Below are 15,879 nucleotides of genomic sequence, written 5' to 3'. Positions count from 1 at the left end.
AAGGGCGGGGCGGGGCGGGCGGAAGTTGGGCTAGAGCGGTGCTGGGGGGAGGCGTTGGGCGCTCTGCCTGCGCGGAGGGGAACTCTATGGTGGCGGAGCGGCGCGTTAGCGGTGGGGGCTGGGGAGGTGTGGGAATGGGGCGAGGTGCGGGACGGGGATGTGCGGGTGTGGGGCTGGTTGGGGCACCGTGCGAGGGGCTTTGGGAGGGTGCGGGGCAGGAGGGGGTCCATGTAGCAGCAGCTCTGGGGGCAGAGGGAGGTTTCGGGGTGTCACGGCAGAGCTGGGGCAGGCGGTGCTTGACCTCGCCACATCCGTGGGGCAGGGGGGACGCAGCCGGTCTCCACCGCACCCCCCGGTCCCCATGAAGCTGCGGGACACCCCCTCCGCCTGCCCGTCCCTGTGGCGCTGCCTGCCCTGCCCGGCGGCCGAGCTGCGCCTGGACCTGGTGCTGTCCTCGGGCCAGACCTTCCGGTGAGCCCGCCCGGGGGTCCCGGCACCCCTGACCGGGGGTCCCGGCAGGGTCCGGGCCGGCCCCGACGTCCTCGTCTACGGCAGGTGGTGGGAGAGCAGCCCGGGGAGCTGGACGGGCGTGCTGGGGGAGCGCGTCTGGACGCTGAGGCAGGACCAAGATCGCCTCTGGTACACCGTGTACGGCGAGGAGGAGGAGGGGTGTCCCACAGAGGCGGCGAAGCCGGACGGTGCCGAGCTGGACCAGATCCTGCACGACTACTTCCAGCTGGACGTGGGACTGACTGCACTGTACCGCACCTGGGGGGTGGCCGACCCCCTTTTCCGCAAGGTGGCCAATGACTTCCCAGGTGAGGTGGTTTTCCTGGGCCACGTGGGACGGCTACGGCGCCCGCCCGGCGCCCCCTCACCGCGTCCCGTCGGCAGGGGTGCGAGTGCTGCGTCAGGATCCTGTCGAGTGCCTCCTTTCCTTCATCTGCACCTCCAACAACCACATCTCCCGCATCACCGCCATGATCGAGCGCCTCTGCCGGGCCTTCGGCCGCCGCCTCTGCCACCTCGACACCCAGCCCATCCATGCCTTCCCCTCCCTCTCGGCACTCACAGGTCCACCATCACCCCTCTGCCATCACCACTGCACCGTGGCATCGACGGTGCCCACCCACATCCCCCTGCAGGTGCCGACGCTGAGGCCCGGCTGCGGGCGCTGGGTTTCGGGTACCGGGCCAAGTTTGTGAGCGGGAGCGCACAGGCCATCGCCGAGGGGCTCGGCCCCAAGGGGCTGCACCGTCTGCGTGCCACACCGTATGCAGAGGCCAGGAGGGTGCTGTGCGCCCTGCCCGGTGTGGGTGCCAAGGTGGGTAGTGGGAAAGGGGAGAACAGGGGATGGGGAGCGGGAATGGTAGCTGACAGCGCTGCCCGGTGGCAGATCGCCGACTGCGTGTGCCTGATGGCCCTGGACAAGGCAGAGGCAGTGCCGGTGGACACCCATGTCTGGCGCATCGCACGGCAGCGCTACGGCGTGGTGGTGGGCAGCCGGAGCCTGTCCCCCCGGGCCCACCAGGAGATCGGTGAGGGCAGGGCCAGGCACTGACCGGGTGGGGGATGGTGCCCCCGGCCCTGGTGCTCACCCTCTCTCTGCAGGTGACTTTTTCCGGGGGCTGTGGGGCCCTCGCGCTGGCTGGGCACAGGCGGTGAGTCCCCCCATCCTGTGGGCCCTGGGGCTCAGCCCACATCCCCCCACCCCATCATCTCTCCCCCACTTGCCAGGTCCTGTTCTGCGCTGACCTCCGCAAGGGCCAGGAGCCAGCTAGCAGCCGGGGCCAGGACAGCCGTGGGGATGGGTCCCCCTAGGGATGCCCCAGGAAGGACAGAGCCCCTGCATCGGTGGCTGTACGAGGGGTGTCACTGCCCCCGCTCCCAGCCTGGGATGGGCAGGGGTGTGGGCAGCTGCCTGCCTTTTGCCCACTGCGTGCCTGGGGGGAGCAGGGCTGTATCCAGCCCCCCCAGGGCAGAGCCAAGCCAAGCCGTGCTGGCCTTTTACCTTTATTACAAGCAATAAAATAGAAACATCCATTTGGAAAATTCTCCTTGACCATGCTTGGTGGGGGGGGCAGTGCCAGGGGTGGGGAGGTAATGTGGGAGGGTGCCCAGGACACAGGCCTGAGCTGAGGTGGGGTCCCCAGGCTGCCCCTGCCCCGATGCAGAGCTCTGCTCCGAGCCTGCGGCAGAGGGCAGCCCCACATGCCTGGGGCTGGGCAGGGTCCCCCATCCCACTGTGGGCTGCGAGACAGGGCAATCAGGGCAGGGTGCCCCCGTGCTGTGTCCACCCCCCTGCTCTGGCACTGCAGCGCCCCTTGCACCACACTGGGCCCATGGGAGGGCCAGGACCCCCGGCACCCTCCCCGGCCCCAGCAGGACGTGCCTATGTGGGGCCATGCTCAGTCCGGTGGCAGGTACTGAGCTCTCCGCATGGGCAGGTGCCCACAGTCCGACCCTGCAGGGAGGAGAGGGGTGAGAGCCCGCAGCACCCCTGGGGCATACTGGATGGGGATGGGGGGGCTGTCGGGGCTCACCGTTTCTGGTGCTCCCCCGCAGCCGCTCACGGGGGCTGGGGGCAGTTGACAGCCCAGGGCCCTCCTGGCTGGTTCCCAGCTGCAGCTTCCGCATGTGTCTCACCACCGCCGTGGCATTGAAGGCTTGCTGCCAACCCCACAGCATTCGTCACCTAGCATAGGGTGCCCGGGGGGGGGACTCCCCTGCACCCCCTACACCCCGCCCTCACCTTCCACTTGCTCTTTGCAAAGTTCTTCTTGATCTGCTCACTCACAGACTGGTGGATGTTCTTGTCCAGGGCTGTGTCCCCAGCAATCCTGGGGCGGGGGGGTGTGTGTGTGTGTGTCAGCAGGGCCCCCCGCCCCACAGCTACTGTGGGGTGAGCCAGGGGGCACGGGGCAGAGCTGAGGGCAGCAGGTCCCCCTTACCAGGGATGCTGCAGGGCTTGCTCGCAGGTGAAGCGCTTGCTGGGGTCCTTCTCCATCAGGTGCTGGATGAAGTCCTTGGCTGGGACAGGGCACAGACCAGCTGTGAGCACCTGTGCACACCGCCGGCCCCTGACTACCACAACACTGCACCGCATCCCAGCCCCCACCACCCCAGTGGTCCCAGCTCACCAGAGTCCGAGATGTCGTCCCAGTAGGGTGAGTCAAACTCGTACTCAGCCCGTAGGATCTGCTCAAAGAGCTTGGCGTCGTTCTCGTCGTAGAAAGGGGGGTAACCACAGAGCCTGGGGGGCAGCAGGGAGATGCTGGCCTGGGGCAGGCCTGGGGGGGACCAGGCCCCTGTGGCGGGGACAGGAGGGGGGTACGTACAGGATGTAGGCGATGACCCCAATGGACCAGCAATCCACTGCCTTGCTGTAGGGCTTCTGCGCCAGCACCTCAGGGGCTGGGGGGGGACAGCAGGGGTGAGGGGGCACCCCAATACTGGGGGTCGGAGGACCCCAACCCCACCCTCAGAATGGTGGCAGCCCGTGGCAGCGCTCACCCACGTAGCCAGGGGTGCCGCAGGCCGTGGCCATGACACTGCCACAGCCCTCAATCTTCGATAGCCCAAAGTCACTGATCATGATCTTTGAGTCCTCGTCCAGGCTGTAATAGAGCAGGTTCTCGGGCTGCAGAGAGGGGGGAGTCAAGGAGGAGCAATGCCAGGGTCCCCTCTCAGACACCATGATGCGGGGGATCTGCGTGTGTGTCTGCCCCCCCCACCCTGTCATCCCCCTTCACCTTCAGGTCACGGTGGACGATGCCCATGTCGTGCAGGTACTTGACGGCATCAAGGATCTGCCGGATCAGGGCACTGGCATCCCGCTCTGTGTAAAAGCCCTTCTCCACAATGCGGTCGAAGAGCTCCCCTCCTGAGACCCTGGGGGGATGGGCAGCACCAGTCAGCACAGCCCCCACCCACCCATCTGGTCCCCCCCATGACATCACTCACAGCTGCATGATGAGGTAGAGATGTGTGCTGCTCTCGTAGATGTCATCCAAGGCCACGATGTTGGGATGCTTGATCCTGTGGGAGGGGGAGGTGTGGGGGGGTAAGGGGGAGGTGGGGGGGATGAGGGGGCCCCGCTGCCCCCCCACCCCAGTCCCCATTGGACAGGGAGCAGCTGGGCTCAGCCCCACGGGACATCATGCGCCACCGGCTATTTTGGGCGCTGCCGATAACATCCAGCGCTGGGTGCTGGCAGTGGGGAGCTGTGCCAGGGCGGGGTGCAGAGCAGGACCCTACCCCCACCCCCCACTGGCACTGGGACAGCCCCTACTTGTGGAGGACAGCGATCTCATTCTCAATGCTGGTCTCCTTTCCCTCCAGGGCCTTCTTGGCGATGCACTTGATGGCCACCAGCTTCCGCGTTGCTTTCTCCTCCGCCAGGACCACCTCGGAGAAGGCCCCCCTGGGGGGGGAGGGGCAAGGGGTGAGCAGGGCAGGGGTTGCCACTGCCTCAGAGCCGCCACCCCCCCGCCGTGCCGCAATTGCCATGGTGACGGGCAGAAAGTCCAGCTATTTATAGGAGGAAAGCAAACGGGAACCGCCCGCCAGGACAGCCGGTCACAGGCACTGCCGGGGATGGAACGCCCGGCATCCCCCGGTGCAGCTTCACCCGTCCCCTTATCAGGCAGGATACGGCCGGGGCTAAGCTGGGATGGGGACGAGCCCCCGGGTGGGTTCTGGCAACCCTGTGCCACGCCATCCCACAGCACCCGGGGTGAGTAGGGACACACTGCCCAGCATCATGGGTGCCCTGGGGACCACCCGAAGGGCGAGGTGGGAACCAGGGCAGAGCCGTTGGCGGCGCCCAGGTGAGGCAGGTGGCAGGCAGCACGCTTGCAACCTGCCAGGGCCTAAGCCTTGCTGTAATTAACCTGCTAATCCAGCCTAAGAGCCTTATGGTGCTTTGGGCACCACCAGGGAGCCCTCTGCCAGCCATCGGACACCCTCGGCATGGTCCGGCGCAGCCACAGGGCTGCTGGCACGGGAAGCCCAGCTGGTGCTGGAGGGAGGCAGCAGCACTGCAAACATGCCGGTACCAGGCAGCGCGGGACCTTGTGCAGCAGCCCCCCACCTTGAGCCAATATTTGCGCTGGCACAGGTCCATGCAGAGGGTTTGGCAAAGCCAGAGGGGCAGCTGGATCAGGCACACGAGTAAGTTGTCACCAGTGTGTACCCCCCCCCCCGTCCTGTCGCCTGCGACTCACGTTCCCAGGACCTCTCGGAAGTCGTAGATGTGCCGAATGTCCTCGGTCCTCTTCTTCCAGCTGGGCCCATCCTGCCCCAGCGGCATGGTGCCCCGTGGGGGGGAGGTGGGGGGGGGGGGGGCACTCACTCCCACCTGTGACACGAATGAGAAGCACGATGTCAGTGTGACGTGGCCTGGGCGTGGGGGGCAAGGGGACACTATGGGGAGGGTGATGGGGTGCCAAGAGGAGGGTTGTCATCGTAGGGTGATGGGAACAAGCCCTGTGCCTTTGTGCTGGTCCCACAGACAGCCCCCCCACAGGAATCTTGGCATGGGTGGGTGACCCACGGGGGACACACACTGATCCCTCCTGTTGCCTGCCTGCCTGTATGGGCGGGCAACGGGAGGGCCAGAGACACATGCGTGAATGCGGGGCGGGGGGTGTGGGGTGGTGGTATGGGGGCGGGTCTCCACCCGCGACTCCCGCACGGGTGCCAGCTGGTACAGCCGCGCTGGGCGGGACACGCGTGGGAACGGGGCTGCGCTTCCCTGGGTGTCGCGCGCCGGCACCGCCCGCCGGTTTGGGCTCTGGCGTGGGCAACCGCCGACACCCCCCACCCCACGCGTGGGCACACCGCCCCCTGCCCCGCCCTTACCCACGGCGCTGCGGCGGCCCCGGCCCCGCGCGGAGCGGCGGCGACTCCTCCCGGCGCGGCGCCACCGGACAGCCGTGACGTCACAGAGAGGGGAGGGACCACGCCCCTCGTGGGCGGGGCTGGATGCCGATGGGGGACACGCGTGACCACCCGGGAGCGTGTCCGCGCAGAAAAGGGGGAGGGGGAGCGGGAGTCACGCGTGCGGCGAGCAAGCGCATCCGTTGTGAGTCCCTTGGGTAGACACGAGTGGGTGCCTCGGGGACACGCATGGCACACCCCCACAGCGGGCTGCAGGGCAGCCCCGCCACTGCCCAACCCACCTCCCCCCCCGCCCCAGACGGAGCCCAGCACCAGCAGGACCCACAACTACCCTACCCACGGCAGGGCTGTCCCCACACCCCACGGCATCCCCGAGGCCACCACACCCCCAACCTTGCAGCAGGCTGCCTTTATTACCTGCACACGGCCGCAGAAACCAACCGGTACATGGGGAGTCTGGTCACATCCACACCCCACCCAGCCTCTTCCCCTCCCCACGCCCCACCCCGTGGGAGCCAGGATCCCTCCCCAGGGCCGTGGGAGTGGACAGGGGACTGTGAGAGCCACACCCATACCACAGCAGCCACGTCTGTCCCCCACAGCAGCCAAGCTGATGTCACCCTCCAAATAACAGGGAGCAGTGGGGGGACCATTCCCACTGTGGGGTTCCCAGCCTGGGTGGGCATCAGCCCCGTGCAGGCAGGGGACAGCAAGGAGACAGCAAGGGGACGGCAGCTGGGGCATCACCCAGGTGGGGAGGCCAAGCAGGCCTGGGGGGCTGTGCTCCCCCCTGTCCCATGCTGGCAGAGCGAGTGCGGGCAGGGCACAGGCACAGCAGCACCCTGAGGGTGACAGGGGCACGGCTGCCATGCCTGGGTGCCCAGGTCCAGGGCTGAGGGGGCGGTCCTTGGCCCCTGCTACCCATCCAGCAGCTTGAGGATGCTCTCCCGCTCCTTCAGCGTCTTCCAGGCCTGGTCCTTCTCCTTCTTGGTGGGCGTGCGCTTCTTCTGCCGGGCGGCCATGATCTTGCGGAAGGCATCCATCACCTCGTTGTCGGCCATACGGACACGCTGCCGCAGCTCCTGCCGGTGCAGCTCCTCCTTGGCCAGCCTGGGGGCACAGAACGGACACACACACACACAAAGGGGAGTGTCAGCCCACACTGGGCAGCCCCCTGCCTGTGCCCATCCCTGCCCACACTCACCTCAGCAGCTCATGCTTCTTGGCGCGGTTGTGTGCACTGAGGGCCTTCAGCTCAGCCTGACGCTTGCGCAGCTCGGCCAGCACCTCATCCTCCGAGTCCTCAGCCGGCCGGTCCTCTGACTCCAGCAGGCCCTGGGCCACCAGCTCCTCCTTGATCCGCCCCTCCAACGACTTGGTGTGGGGGACACTGCCGGGGCAGAGAGCGGCTGCCACCCACTGTGCACCATTTGCTCCCCACGACTCGCTGGGGCAGGGGGGCCACCAGCGCACCCAGCACCTCCGAGCTCCAGGGCCACCCCAGTTGCTCACCTGAAGGGCTTGTTCTGGCTGCGGGGAGATGTACCAGCGCCGTCAGCTCCCGAGTCTTTGCCGGCGATCTCGGGGATGGGGGAGTCCTCGACAGGGGAGATGATGTTCTCCTAGTGATGGGAGCACAAGGGAAGGGTCACGGTGCTGGGCCAGGGCGACACTGCCCCACAGGGCCAGGTCAGCATGGCCCCACAGAGCCCCCTCACCTCCACGAGGGCCTGCAGGAGACGCTGTGTCAGGGGCCCAAAGGGACACCCATCCTCCGGCTGCTCATGCTGGGCCTCCGACTTCTTCAGCAGGGCATCAACATCTAGGAAGAAGTGGGAGGGGGAAAACAACCCCAAACACACAGAGGTGAGCAGCAGGGGCAGGGGGCGAGAGGCCAGGACTCAGCTCTGCCAGCGTGGGTGCCTGCAGCCCCTCCAGACCCCTTGCACTGGCAAAGGCAGGTGGGGACAGAGGAACCTTTGGTGTCCAGCTCGGTCAGTGGCCCCAGGACGCCTTTTTTCTTGTCAGCAGCAGCTGCTGCCCGGGCTCCGTCCTTCTGCTCCTCTAGCAGGTCCTCCTGGGCCCAGCGCTGGGAGTAATGCTTCCCCAGGGGCGGGATCTGCGAAAGCAGGACTCAGCACAGCTCTCGGAGCCCCTCATCTCACCTCCCGCCTCGCCAGCACCATGGCATCATCCCCAGGCAGGAATGCTCGCTCTGAGGTGCAGGAGGGGACAGAGCAGCCGAAGGCCAGGAGGGAACAGGGGACAGGGGAGGGGACAGGCTCAGGAGTGTTTCACCTTGTAATGCTCAGCCTCATCCTCAGGCGGCTTGAGAAGCTCCTCCAGGACTCTGACCTCCTCGTTGGTGAGATCGGCACAGTACGGCTCCACCGATGCCCAGAACCTCCAAGGACGCATAAAGTGTGAGGGAGAGCTATAGGGACCCTACGGGAGCCAACACGCACTCCCTGTTTCCCCCCAGGGCACCTCTTCCCTCCAGCTGGGGGCAGGCCTCGCGTTGGGTACTGCGAGGAGGATGATCCCAATGCCCCCCAACACCCACACACCTGTTCGGAGCATCGTTTTTGGGAATGCGGGGCACATCAATGGGATCATCCTGGAACTCGTATTCCTGGATCTTGGGCTGCAGGTTCTTGGACTTGGGCCGGCCGGGGCCAGGCCCGGTCCCGTGGCCCCCTTTGCCCTCCAGCTTCTGCTTCTTGGGCTTCCCGTGCTTGACAGAGGTGCCCACATCGTGTTCCCTGCTCAGCTTCAGAAAACGCCGGTCACCCTTCTTGTCCTGCCAGTCCGTCAGAATCTGGAAGAGAGGGATGCCTCGTCGGGTCCCGCAGCCAGCGCCGGGCAGGGCCGCACTAGAGGCAGCCCCGTTGGTGGGAAGGAACGGGATGGGGGAGCCACCCCACGCCCGCAATCCCAGCACCTGGGTCTCGGCCTCCAGGACACGGAGGCGGCGGCTGGCAGAGGAGAGCAGCGTCTCCAGCTCCAGCTGCAGTGTGTCCAGCTCCTCGATGCCGATACCATCGTCCTCCGAGCGGGCCAGCACGGCCGTGTACCGAGGGCACACCTTCACATGGTCCACCGACTTGAAGTCGTGGAACTGCAGCGGACAATCCTTCAGCTCGCTCATGGCGGCTGCGGGGGGGCACGGGGGACTGCGGGGGAACCGGGGAAGCTGAGGGGACGGGGAGCAGAGCAGTACCGGGGCGCTGAAAGGAACCCGGGAGGGGATCACCGGGGGGCTGAGGGGAACGAGGTGGGGGGCGGCACTGGGGGGGGGGGGGGGAGGGGGCGAAGGTTGAGGGGCACCGGGGGGTTCTGATGGACACGGGGAGAGCGGAGAGGACCCGGGACACGGAGGGGCGCCGGCCGGGCGGGGCCGGGCCGAGCCTAGGCCGCTCGCCCCTTCCGGCCTCCGTAGGCGGCGGGCGCCCCGCCCTGCGCTCTCCCATTGGCCCAGCCACGCCAGGCGCCCGCCGCTCATTGATCCGGCCCGCTCTCCATCGCCCTTCCCTAATATGGAAGCGATGACAGGAGCGTACCAAGCGCGGCGGGGGGGGAGGAATCGTGCGGGATCCGCCCGCCGCCGCCACCACCGTGACCGTTCTCCATCGCCGCCACATCCTCGCTCTGTTCCGTAGCGAGGCCTCTTCGCTGCTGCCCGGGCCCTGAACGCGGGACGGGAACCTCCCGCTTACCCCCGCCTCCCGCCGCAGTGGACGGTCCCTCGCATCCCGGAAGAAGGGACCGGCCACTTCCTTTTACCGGGACCGGACCGGAGCCGCCACCATGGTGGGGTGGGGGGCGTCGGGCCGGGCCGGGCCGGGGGCGGGGATGGGGGGGGGGACGGGGGGACGGCACGGCACGGCGGTGTCTGTGTCTGTGTCGTGAGCGGGGCCGGGGCCGGAGGGCGGCGGCTGGTCCCGGTGCGGGGGTGCTGACGCCGCCGTGTCCCCGCAGACTGCCACGCTGCGCCCGTACCTGAACGCGGTGCGCGCCACGCTGCAGGCCGCGCTGTGCCTGGAGAACTTCTCCTCGCAGGTGGTGGAGCGGCACAACAAGCCTGAGGTGGAAGTCAGGTAATGGGGCCGGGGGCGGGCGGGGACAGACGCATCGGCGGAGCTCTATGCCGGGCGGGCTGCCAGACCTGGGGGCCGCCGGGGCCGGTCCGCTGGGCGGCCCGGTGTAGCCGGGCAGGCCTCTGCACCCACTGGCTGCTACCCCGCATGCATGGGGCTCGCCGCGGGTAACAGGGGGGGTCTGGCTTGGGCCTGCCTCCGGGAGGTGGAAAGCATTGTCTGGCAATGTGAAGGAAAAGCTGCAATCCCCGTGGCCCTCTGCTTGTGTGCTCCCCATCCCTGTTTTCACCGCTAACTGCTTCCTTCTGAGCCAGTCCTGCCCTTCCTCCACTCGCAGGAGCAGCAAAGAGCTGCTGTTGCAGCCAGTAATCATCAGCAGGAATGAGAAGGAGAAGGTTCTCATCGAGGGCTCCATCAATTCCGTGCGTGTCAGCATCGCGGTGAAGCAGGTGAGTCAGGGGGCGGTGGGCTTGCAGCTCAGGCCATGCACAGGGGAAGCCTCACTTCCCTTTCCTCTCCCCAGGCTGATGAGATCGAGAAGATTTTGTGCCACAAATTCATGCGCTTCATGATGATGAGGGCTGAGAACTTCTTCATCCTGCGCAGGAAGCCTGTGGAAGTAAGATGATGGGGCGGAGCGGCTCCTGGCACAGGGGGGTCTCCAGTGCGGAACTGGGATGTGAGGCCGTATGGCCAGTGGCCCAGGTGTTCATCCCTGGGGTGCTTTTCTTGTCCCCAGGGCTATGACATCAGCTTCTTGATCACAAACTTCCACACGGAGCAGATGTACAAGCACAAGCTGGTGGACTTTGTCATCCATTTCATGGAAGAGATTGACAAGGAGATCAGCGAGATGAAGCTCTCCGTCAATGCCAGGGCCCGCATCGTGGCAGAGGAGTTCCTCAAGAATGTGAGACTCTGAACCGGGAGGCGGCAGGTCCCTTATTTTGGGAGTGGGGTGGGGGCTCCAACCTGCTATGGCCCTTGTGCCCAGAGCCCACCCTGTTCCATCTGTGGGAGCAGCTGGGGAGCTCGCATCCCCTTTGCTCATGAAGTGCCAGCTTTGAGACCCCCAGAGCACACTCAGGGATGGGCAACAGCTGGGGGGATGCAGCCCTTGCAGTGGCTGCTGTGGTGGGATGCAGAGTCCCCCTCCCTGGTGACACCCCAGGAGGGTGGGCGAGGGCCAGAGGAGCACACGCAGGTAGGGACTGATGGCCACCTCTCTTTTCTCCTCTTGCTTTTCAGTTTTAGGCCGTGGTGCAGGACCCCGTGGCTCCCCAACGCTTGTGCCCCCCGGCACTGTGCCTGCTGCTGCTGCCCCTGGGGGTGGCCGGGCCGGCCCCCGCCTGCCCCTCGCCGGGCCAGGAGTGGCCCCCGCTTTGCAGCAGAGCGGCCCCGGGTGCTGCTGCTGTCTCGTCTCGTTTTTTTAAAGCGGTCGTTTGCTGTAACCACTGTCGCTTTCCTTCCTCCCTCCCTCTTGCTGCACAGGCGGGACCCGCCGCACCGGGGGGAGGGGCCTGGCGGCGGGCGGGGCCTGGAAGGTCGCCATGGCAACGGCAAACAGAAGGGGTGCCGCCGGTGGTGCGGGCATGGCTGGGGGTGCGGAGGGAGGGGTATGGGGGTGTCAGGGGGAGTGGGAGGGTTTGAAGGGGGGCTGGGGGGCGTGTCTCTAGGTGTGGAGTTCGAAAGGGTTTGGGGGGATGCAGGAGGCTGGGGGGGCTGTAGGAAGGGGGTGTGGGCACAGTGGGGTGACCACGTGGCGCTGGGGGGCTGGTTATTTTCCCCCACTTCAGGGCAGTGGAGCCAGCACGGTGGCCAGACCCAGGGCTCTGCTGTCATGGCAGGGCCAGGGTTGGGGGACTGAATCCTGCACTGGACCCCCCCACCTCAATCCCCAGTGGGACGAGGGGACCAGGGGATCTGCTTGGTCCGTGGGGGAGGCAGAGCCACCCACAGCTCCCCTCACCCTCAGGCTGCCGTGAGAGGGTGCCCCATGGAGTGCAGCACTGTGGGCATGCAGACCCCTAGCTGGGCGGGGCACTGCCAGAGCAGGAGACGTCCCAGCTGCCCCCTGGCCTGCCAGGTTGGGAACAAGAGCACGGCAGGGGAGCGGGTTCTCTCGGTGGGCACACAGGGCACCAAAATGAGGCTCGGCGGGTCAGTGAACACTGGTCTGGGGACCCCTGGCTGGGTCAGGCAGAGGCAGGCAGGTAGGTCCCTTCTCCCCCTCTCTGCCTGCCCCACAGGGCTGGGGACGTGGGGGCAGTCGGGTCAGCTGGGGCTGTCCTTACAGGGCAGGCAATATCTGCCACCGCCAGCTGCTGCAGCTGCCACCACCCTTCACTCAATCCTGAGCGGCTCCAGAGGGCCAAGCTGCGCGTCGAGAGGGCCATCAAGGTGAGGGGCATGACTTCACACCCCGCAACTGGCCATGCACCTGCATTTACTGTATTTATGGCCAGAGGGCAAAAGCTGAACCCTTGGTTCCCTTCCCAGGAGAAGAAGATCTTCTCGGTGCAGGGCCCCTACCCTGTCATCCGCAGCCTGCTGCGGGCCCGGGGCTGGGTGGAGAGGAAGCTCCCCAGCACAGGCAGGGTGGGCAGCCAGCTGGAGCAGCATTGTGGCAGCTGGGAGAAGCAGCTGCAGGAGGAGGAGGGAGGTGATGCTGATACTGCTGAGCAGGGGGAGGCAGTGCTGGAGCCAGAGGTGGGGTCGGCATGCCGTGGGGCATGGTCTTCCCCATGTCCACCTGGTGAAGAGGAGGAAGAGGAGCGGGATGCGGAACCCGATGGCATCCACGACCTCATGGTTAGCTGAGAGGACCAGGGCTGGGCTCTGCCAAGCCCCCAGCACCCTTCCCCAAGACCCCCAGGTGCAGGACACAGCCTGGGATGGGGGTGAGGGTGGGATGGGGGGTCTGTGCCTCACCCTGGCCTCCCCCTCCCACAGTCCTGCCTGGTGCGGGACCAGGTGCCATACTTCATCTGGACCAACCGCTGTGGTGCTGTTGACTGCCAGCTGCTGCAGCAGGACCAGGTGGTGAACCACTATGCCCGGGTGGGCGCCTTCACCACCAAGGTGGGAGCCTGGAGCCCCTGGGGTGGGGGTGGGGTTACACAATAGAGGTGGGGAGGCTCCAGTGGGGGCTGCCACCCTTCTCTAAACAGGAGGGATTGTGCCTCAACCTGCGAAACCTGCCCTGGTTCGACCAAGCGGACCCCGACACCTTCTTCCCCCGGTGTTACCGGCTGGGGGCCGCGGATGAGCGGCAAGCCTTCATTGGTGAGCTCAGGCCTGGCATGACCCAATGTGGCCATCACGTTCCTGTCCCCCCATGTCCTGTGCAGGACCGGGTGGGGACAATACCCACCCTTGCAGAGGATTTCCGCCTGACGGCAGCTCGCAGCCTGCTCAAAATGGCCCTGGAGAGGGCTGGGGATGTGCTGGTGGGGACAGAGCAGTCCCTGAAATCTGGCGAAGGGCCAGGTGAGCTTGTGGAGCTGGGCCTAGGAGGAGAGGGACAGGGAGCTTGGGGTCAGAGGTACGCCTAGGGGCTGACCCTCTGCTCGGGGCTGTGGCTTGGGACCCCCCCCCACTCACTTACCACCCCACCTTATGGGTGCCCTGTCCCTCCAGCCCATCCCTGTGCACCCAAAGCCACCCATCCCATGGGCAGGCTCTGTGCCACAGCCCCAGGGGTGGCACAGCAGGTCCCTGGGAGTCACTTCCCTGACCCCATGCCATCCACAGCGGGTCCAGGGCTTCTCCTGCCCCCCCAGCTGGTGGAGGAGGCCCTGCAGGTCTGTGAGCAGCACCTGGGCAGCCTGCAGCACCAGGACATTGATGGGGACTCCCCGGCACCCTGCATGACAGCCACCGACTGGGACCGCTTCCTGCGGGACTGCTATCGTGTGGCACAGTGAGTGCCGAGCAGGATGGGTGGGCTGCTGCAGTGGGGCTGCCACTGAGCCCCCTGCATCCCCCCACAGCGAGGGGGCCAGGCTAGTGCTGAGCGGGGTGCAACGGGAGCGGTGCCAGGCCCTGCTGCGGCACCTGGCAGGGCAGCTGCCCCAGCTCGGCATGGAGGGCGACCGCAACGTCTGGATCCTCAAACCCGGTGCCAAATCCCGTGGCAGGGGTAAGGCTGGAGGAAGTGGGGGACATGGGCTCCCTGGCAAAGATGGGGCCCCACCATCCCCACGTCCCCCAGGCATCGTCTGCAAGGCGCAGCTGGAGGAGCTGCTACGGCTGGCAGGGGGCTGTGTGGCACCCCCGGTGCGGGCAGGTGAGTGGGTGGTGCAGAAGTATGTGGAGCGGCTGCTGCTCATCTTTGGCACCAAATTTGATGTCCGGCAATGGTTCCTGGTGACCGACTGGAACCCACTAACCGTCTGGTTTTACCGTGAGAGCTACCTGCGCTTCTGCTCCCGGCCCTTCTCCCTCTGCCACCTGGACCCGTGAGTGCCCCCTGCGCTGCACCCCAATACCCCAGCACCTGCTGGCACCCCACTGACCTGGCTGTGCTCTCCCCACCTCAGTGCCCGGCACCTCTGCAACGTCTCCATCCAGAAGCAGTGTGGGCCAGTGCGGGGCAGGCATCCCCAGCTGCCCCCTGACCAGACCTGGTCCTGCCAACAGCTCCAGGCGTACCTGGCACATGTGGGGCACGCGGATGCCTGGCACACAGTGATGGTGCCTGGCATGAAGGTGGCGGTGGTAGGCGCCCTGCGCAGTGCCCAAGACCTGGTGGGGGCCCGCAAGGGCAGCTTTGAGCTCTATGGGGCCGACTTTGTCTTTGGGGAGGATTGCCAGCCCTGGCTGCTGGAGATCAACGCCAGCCCCACCATGGCCCCCTCCTCAACAGTGACCGGCTGGCTCTGTGCCAGCGTCCAGCGGGACACGCTGCGCGTGGTCATCGACCACAGGAACGACCCCACCTGCCCCACTGGTGCCTTTGAGCTCATCTACAAGGAGGTGGGCTTGGGGCGGGGGGGGGGGGGCTATGGGGCCAGCAGCACCCTCTAGGCACCCCAAATCCCCACTTCCCCCCGTGTCCTCCTGCAGGCGGCTGTGCCCGTGCCTCTATATGTGGGGCTGAAGCTGATAGTGAAAGGCTGCTCCCTGAGGAAGGCCCAGCTGGCACACCGCCGAGCCCACGGCAAGCCCCCCACCACCGCAGCTGGCAAGCCCCCCACTGCCGCAGCTGGCAAGCCCCAGCACCCCACACCTCCCAGGCCCTGGGGCAGGGCAGCCCCACTCCCCCAGCCCAGAGCACTGCAGGGGCAGCTGGCTCCTCTGGGGCAATGGAGCCGCTGCTGCCCCCCCAGCTCAGCCCACCCAGCACCACCGCAGCCCCCGGGCTGCCGTGCCAGGAGCCGGGGGCTGCCACAGCTCTGCCCTGGCTTAGTGTCCATCTCCCGGCCAGGGCGCCTGTCTCACTGCCCCAGGGGACCCTCGCTGGCCAGCAGCCCCTGGGGACCCATGGGCCAGGCCCCCTTCTCCCCTCCTGCAGAGGGGCTGCACCTGCCTGGGCTGGCACCCAGTGCCTGGACACCACAGCCAGGCCCGGGGCAGCTGAGCCCCATGCCCAGGAGGCACATGGTGGCTCCCAGGGGGATGCAGAAGAGCTGTGACGCTGAAGGACACCCAGGAGGGGACTGGCTCGATACCAGCACCCTGCCCATCCCAGCTGGGGCAACACGTCAGCACCCAGCTCCCCCCAGTCACAGCCAGACTCCACCACTGGGTGCGGGTGGCTGCAAAACATGTCTGTGACAAGGAACCTGGCTCTAACCCTCTGTGTCCGGGGAGGGGGCAGGCACAGCGGCACTGAACCTGGGACGGGGCTGTGGCTAGGAACTGGGGCTGCTGGGGGCAG

At 66.9% G+C, this 15,879-nt stretch overlaps 5 protein-coding genes across 5 annotated transcripts; 3 read left to right on the top strand and 2 right to left on the bottom strand.

Moving 5' to 3' along the window:
• The first annotated feature begins 24 nt into the window (after positions 1–24).
• On the top strand, positions 25–2,052 carry OGG1 (8-oxoguanine DNA glycosylase). The gene is made up of 8 exons (XM_064453695.1): positions 25–111; positions 323–471; positions 556–818; positions 895–1,074; positions 1,146–1,324; positions 1,397–1,538; positions 1,612–1,661; positions 1,738–2,052. The coding sequence occupies exons 2-8, from the start codon at positions 362–364 to the stop codon at positions 1,819–1,821; spliced, it is 1,008 nt and encodes a 335-aa protein (XP_064309765.1). The 5' UTR covers positions 25–111; positions 323–361; the 3' UTR covers positions 1,822–2,052.
• CAMK1 (calcium/calmodulin dependent protein kinase I) lies at positions 2,001–5,995 on the bottom strand. The gene is made up of 12 exons (XM_064453680.1): positions 5,863–5,995; positions 5,226–5,359; positions 4,292–4,423; positions 3,964–4,038; positions 3,753–3,891; positions 3,514–3,640; positions 3,339–3,414; positions 3,141–3,253; positions 2,952–3,030; positions 2,753–2,840; positions 2,544–2,670; positions 2,001–2,464 (listed from the first exon to the last, which is right to left on the bottom strand). The coding sequence occupies exons 2-12, from the start codon at positions 5,309–5,311 to the stop codon at positions 2,409–2,411; spliced, it is 1,098 nt and encodes a 365-aa protein (XP_064309750.1). The 5' UTR covers positions 5,312–5,359; positions 5,863–5,995; the 3' UTR covers positions 2,001–2,408.
• A 342-nt stretch (positions 5,996–6,337) lies between these two features.
• Positions 6,338–9,326, bottom strand: TADA3 (transcriptional adaptor 3). Its single transcript, XM_064453681.1, has 8 exons — positions 8,843–9,326; positions 8,469–8,719; positions 8,200–8,305; positions 7,879–8,020; positions 7,620–7,723; positions 7,414–7,523; positions 7,106–7,291; positions 6,338–7,011 (listed from the first exon to the last, which is right to left on the bottom strand). The coding sequence occupies exons 1-8, from the start codon at positions 9,047–9,049 to the stop codon at positions 6,819–6,821; spliced, it is 1,299 nt and encodes a 432-aa protein (XP_064309751.1). The 5' UTR covers positions 9,050–9,326; the 3' UTR covers positions 6,338–6,818.
• Positions 9,327–9,512: 186 nt separating this feature from the next.
• Positions 9,513–11,449, top strand: ARPC4 (actin related protein 2/3 complex subunit 4). The gene is made up of 6 exons (XM_064453700.1): positions 9,513–9,711; positions 9,880–9,998; positions 10,336–10,447; positions 10,522–10,617; positions 10,738–10,908; positions 11,247–11,449. Exons 1-6 carry the CDS (start codon positions 9,709–9,711, stop codon positions 11,250–11,252), a joined length of 507 nt encoding a protein of 168 aa, XP_064309770.1. The 5' UTR covers positions 9,513–9,708; the 3' UTR covers positions 11,253–11,449.
• A 545-nt stretch (positions 11,450–11,994) lies between these two features.
• Positions 11,995–15,634, top strand: TTLL3 (tubulin tyrosine ligase like 3). The gene is made up of 12 exons (XM_064455659.1): positions 11,995–12,123; positions 12,216–12,398; positions 12,498–12,809; positions 12,951–13,079; positions 13,169–13,283; positions 13,380–13,487; positions 13,752–13,920; positions 13,991–14,139; positions 14,212–14,458; positions 14,540–14,975; positions 15,066–15,235; positions 15,514–15,634. The coding sequence occupies exons 1-12, from the start codon at positions 11,995–11,997 to the stop codon at positions 15,632–15,634; spliced, it is 2,268 nt and encodes a 755-aa protein (XP_064311729.1).
• The last annotated feature ends 245 nt before the right edge of the window (positions 15,635–15,879 follow it).

Source organism: Phalacrocorax carbo, chromosome 6 (assembly GCF_963921805.1).
Source record: "Phalacrocorax carbo chromosome 6, bPhaCar2.1, whole genome shotgun sequence".
Lineage (NCBI taxonomy): Eukaryota > Metazoa > Chordata > Aves > Suliformes > Phalacrocoracidae > Phalacrocorax > Phalacrocorax carbo.
This window is presented reverse-complemented; position numbering and strand designations above follow the sequence as displayed.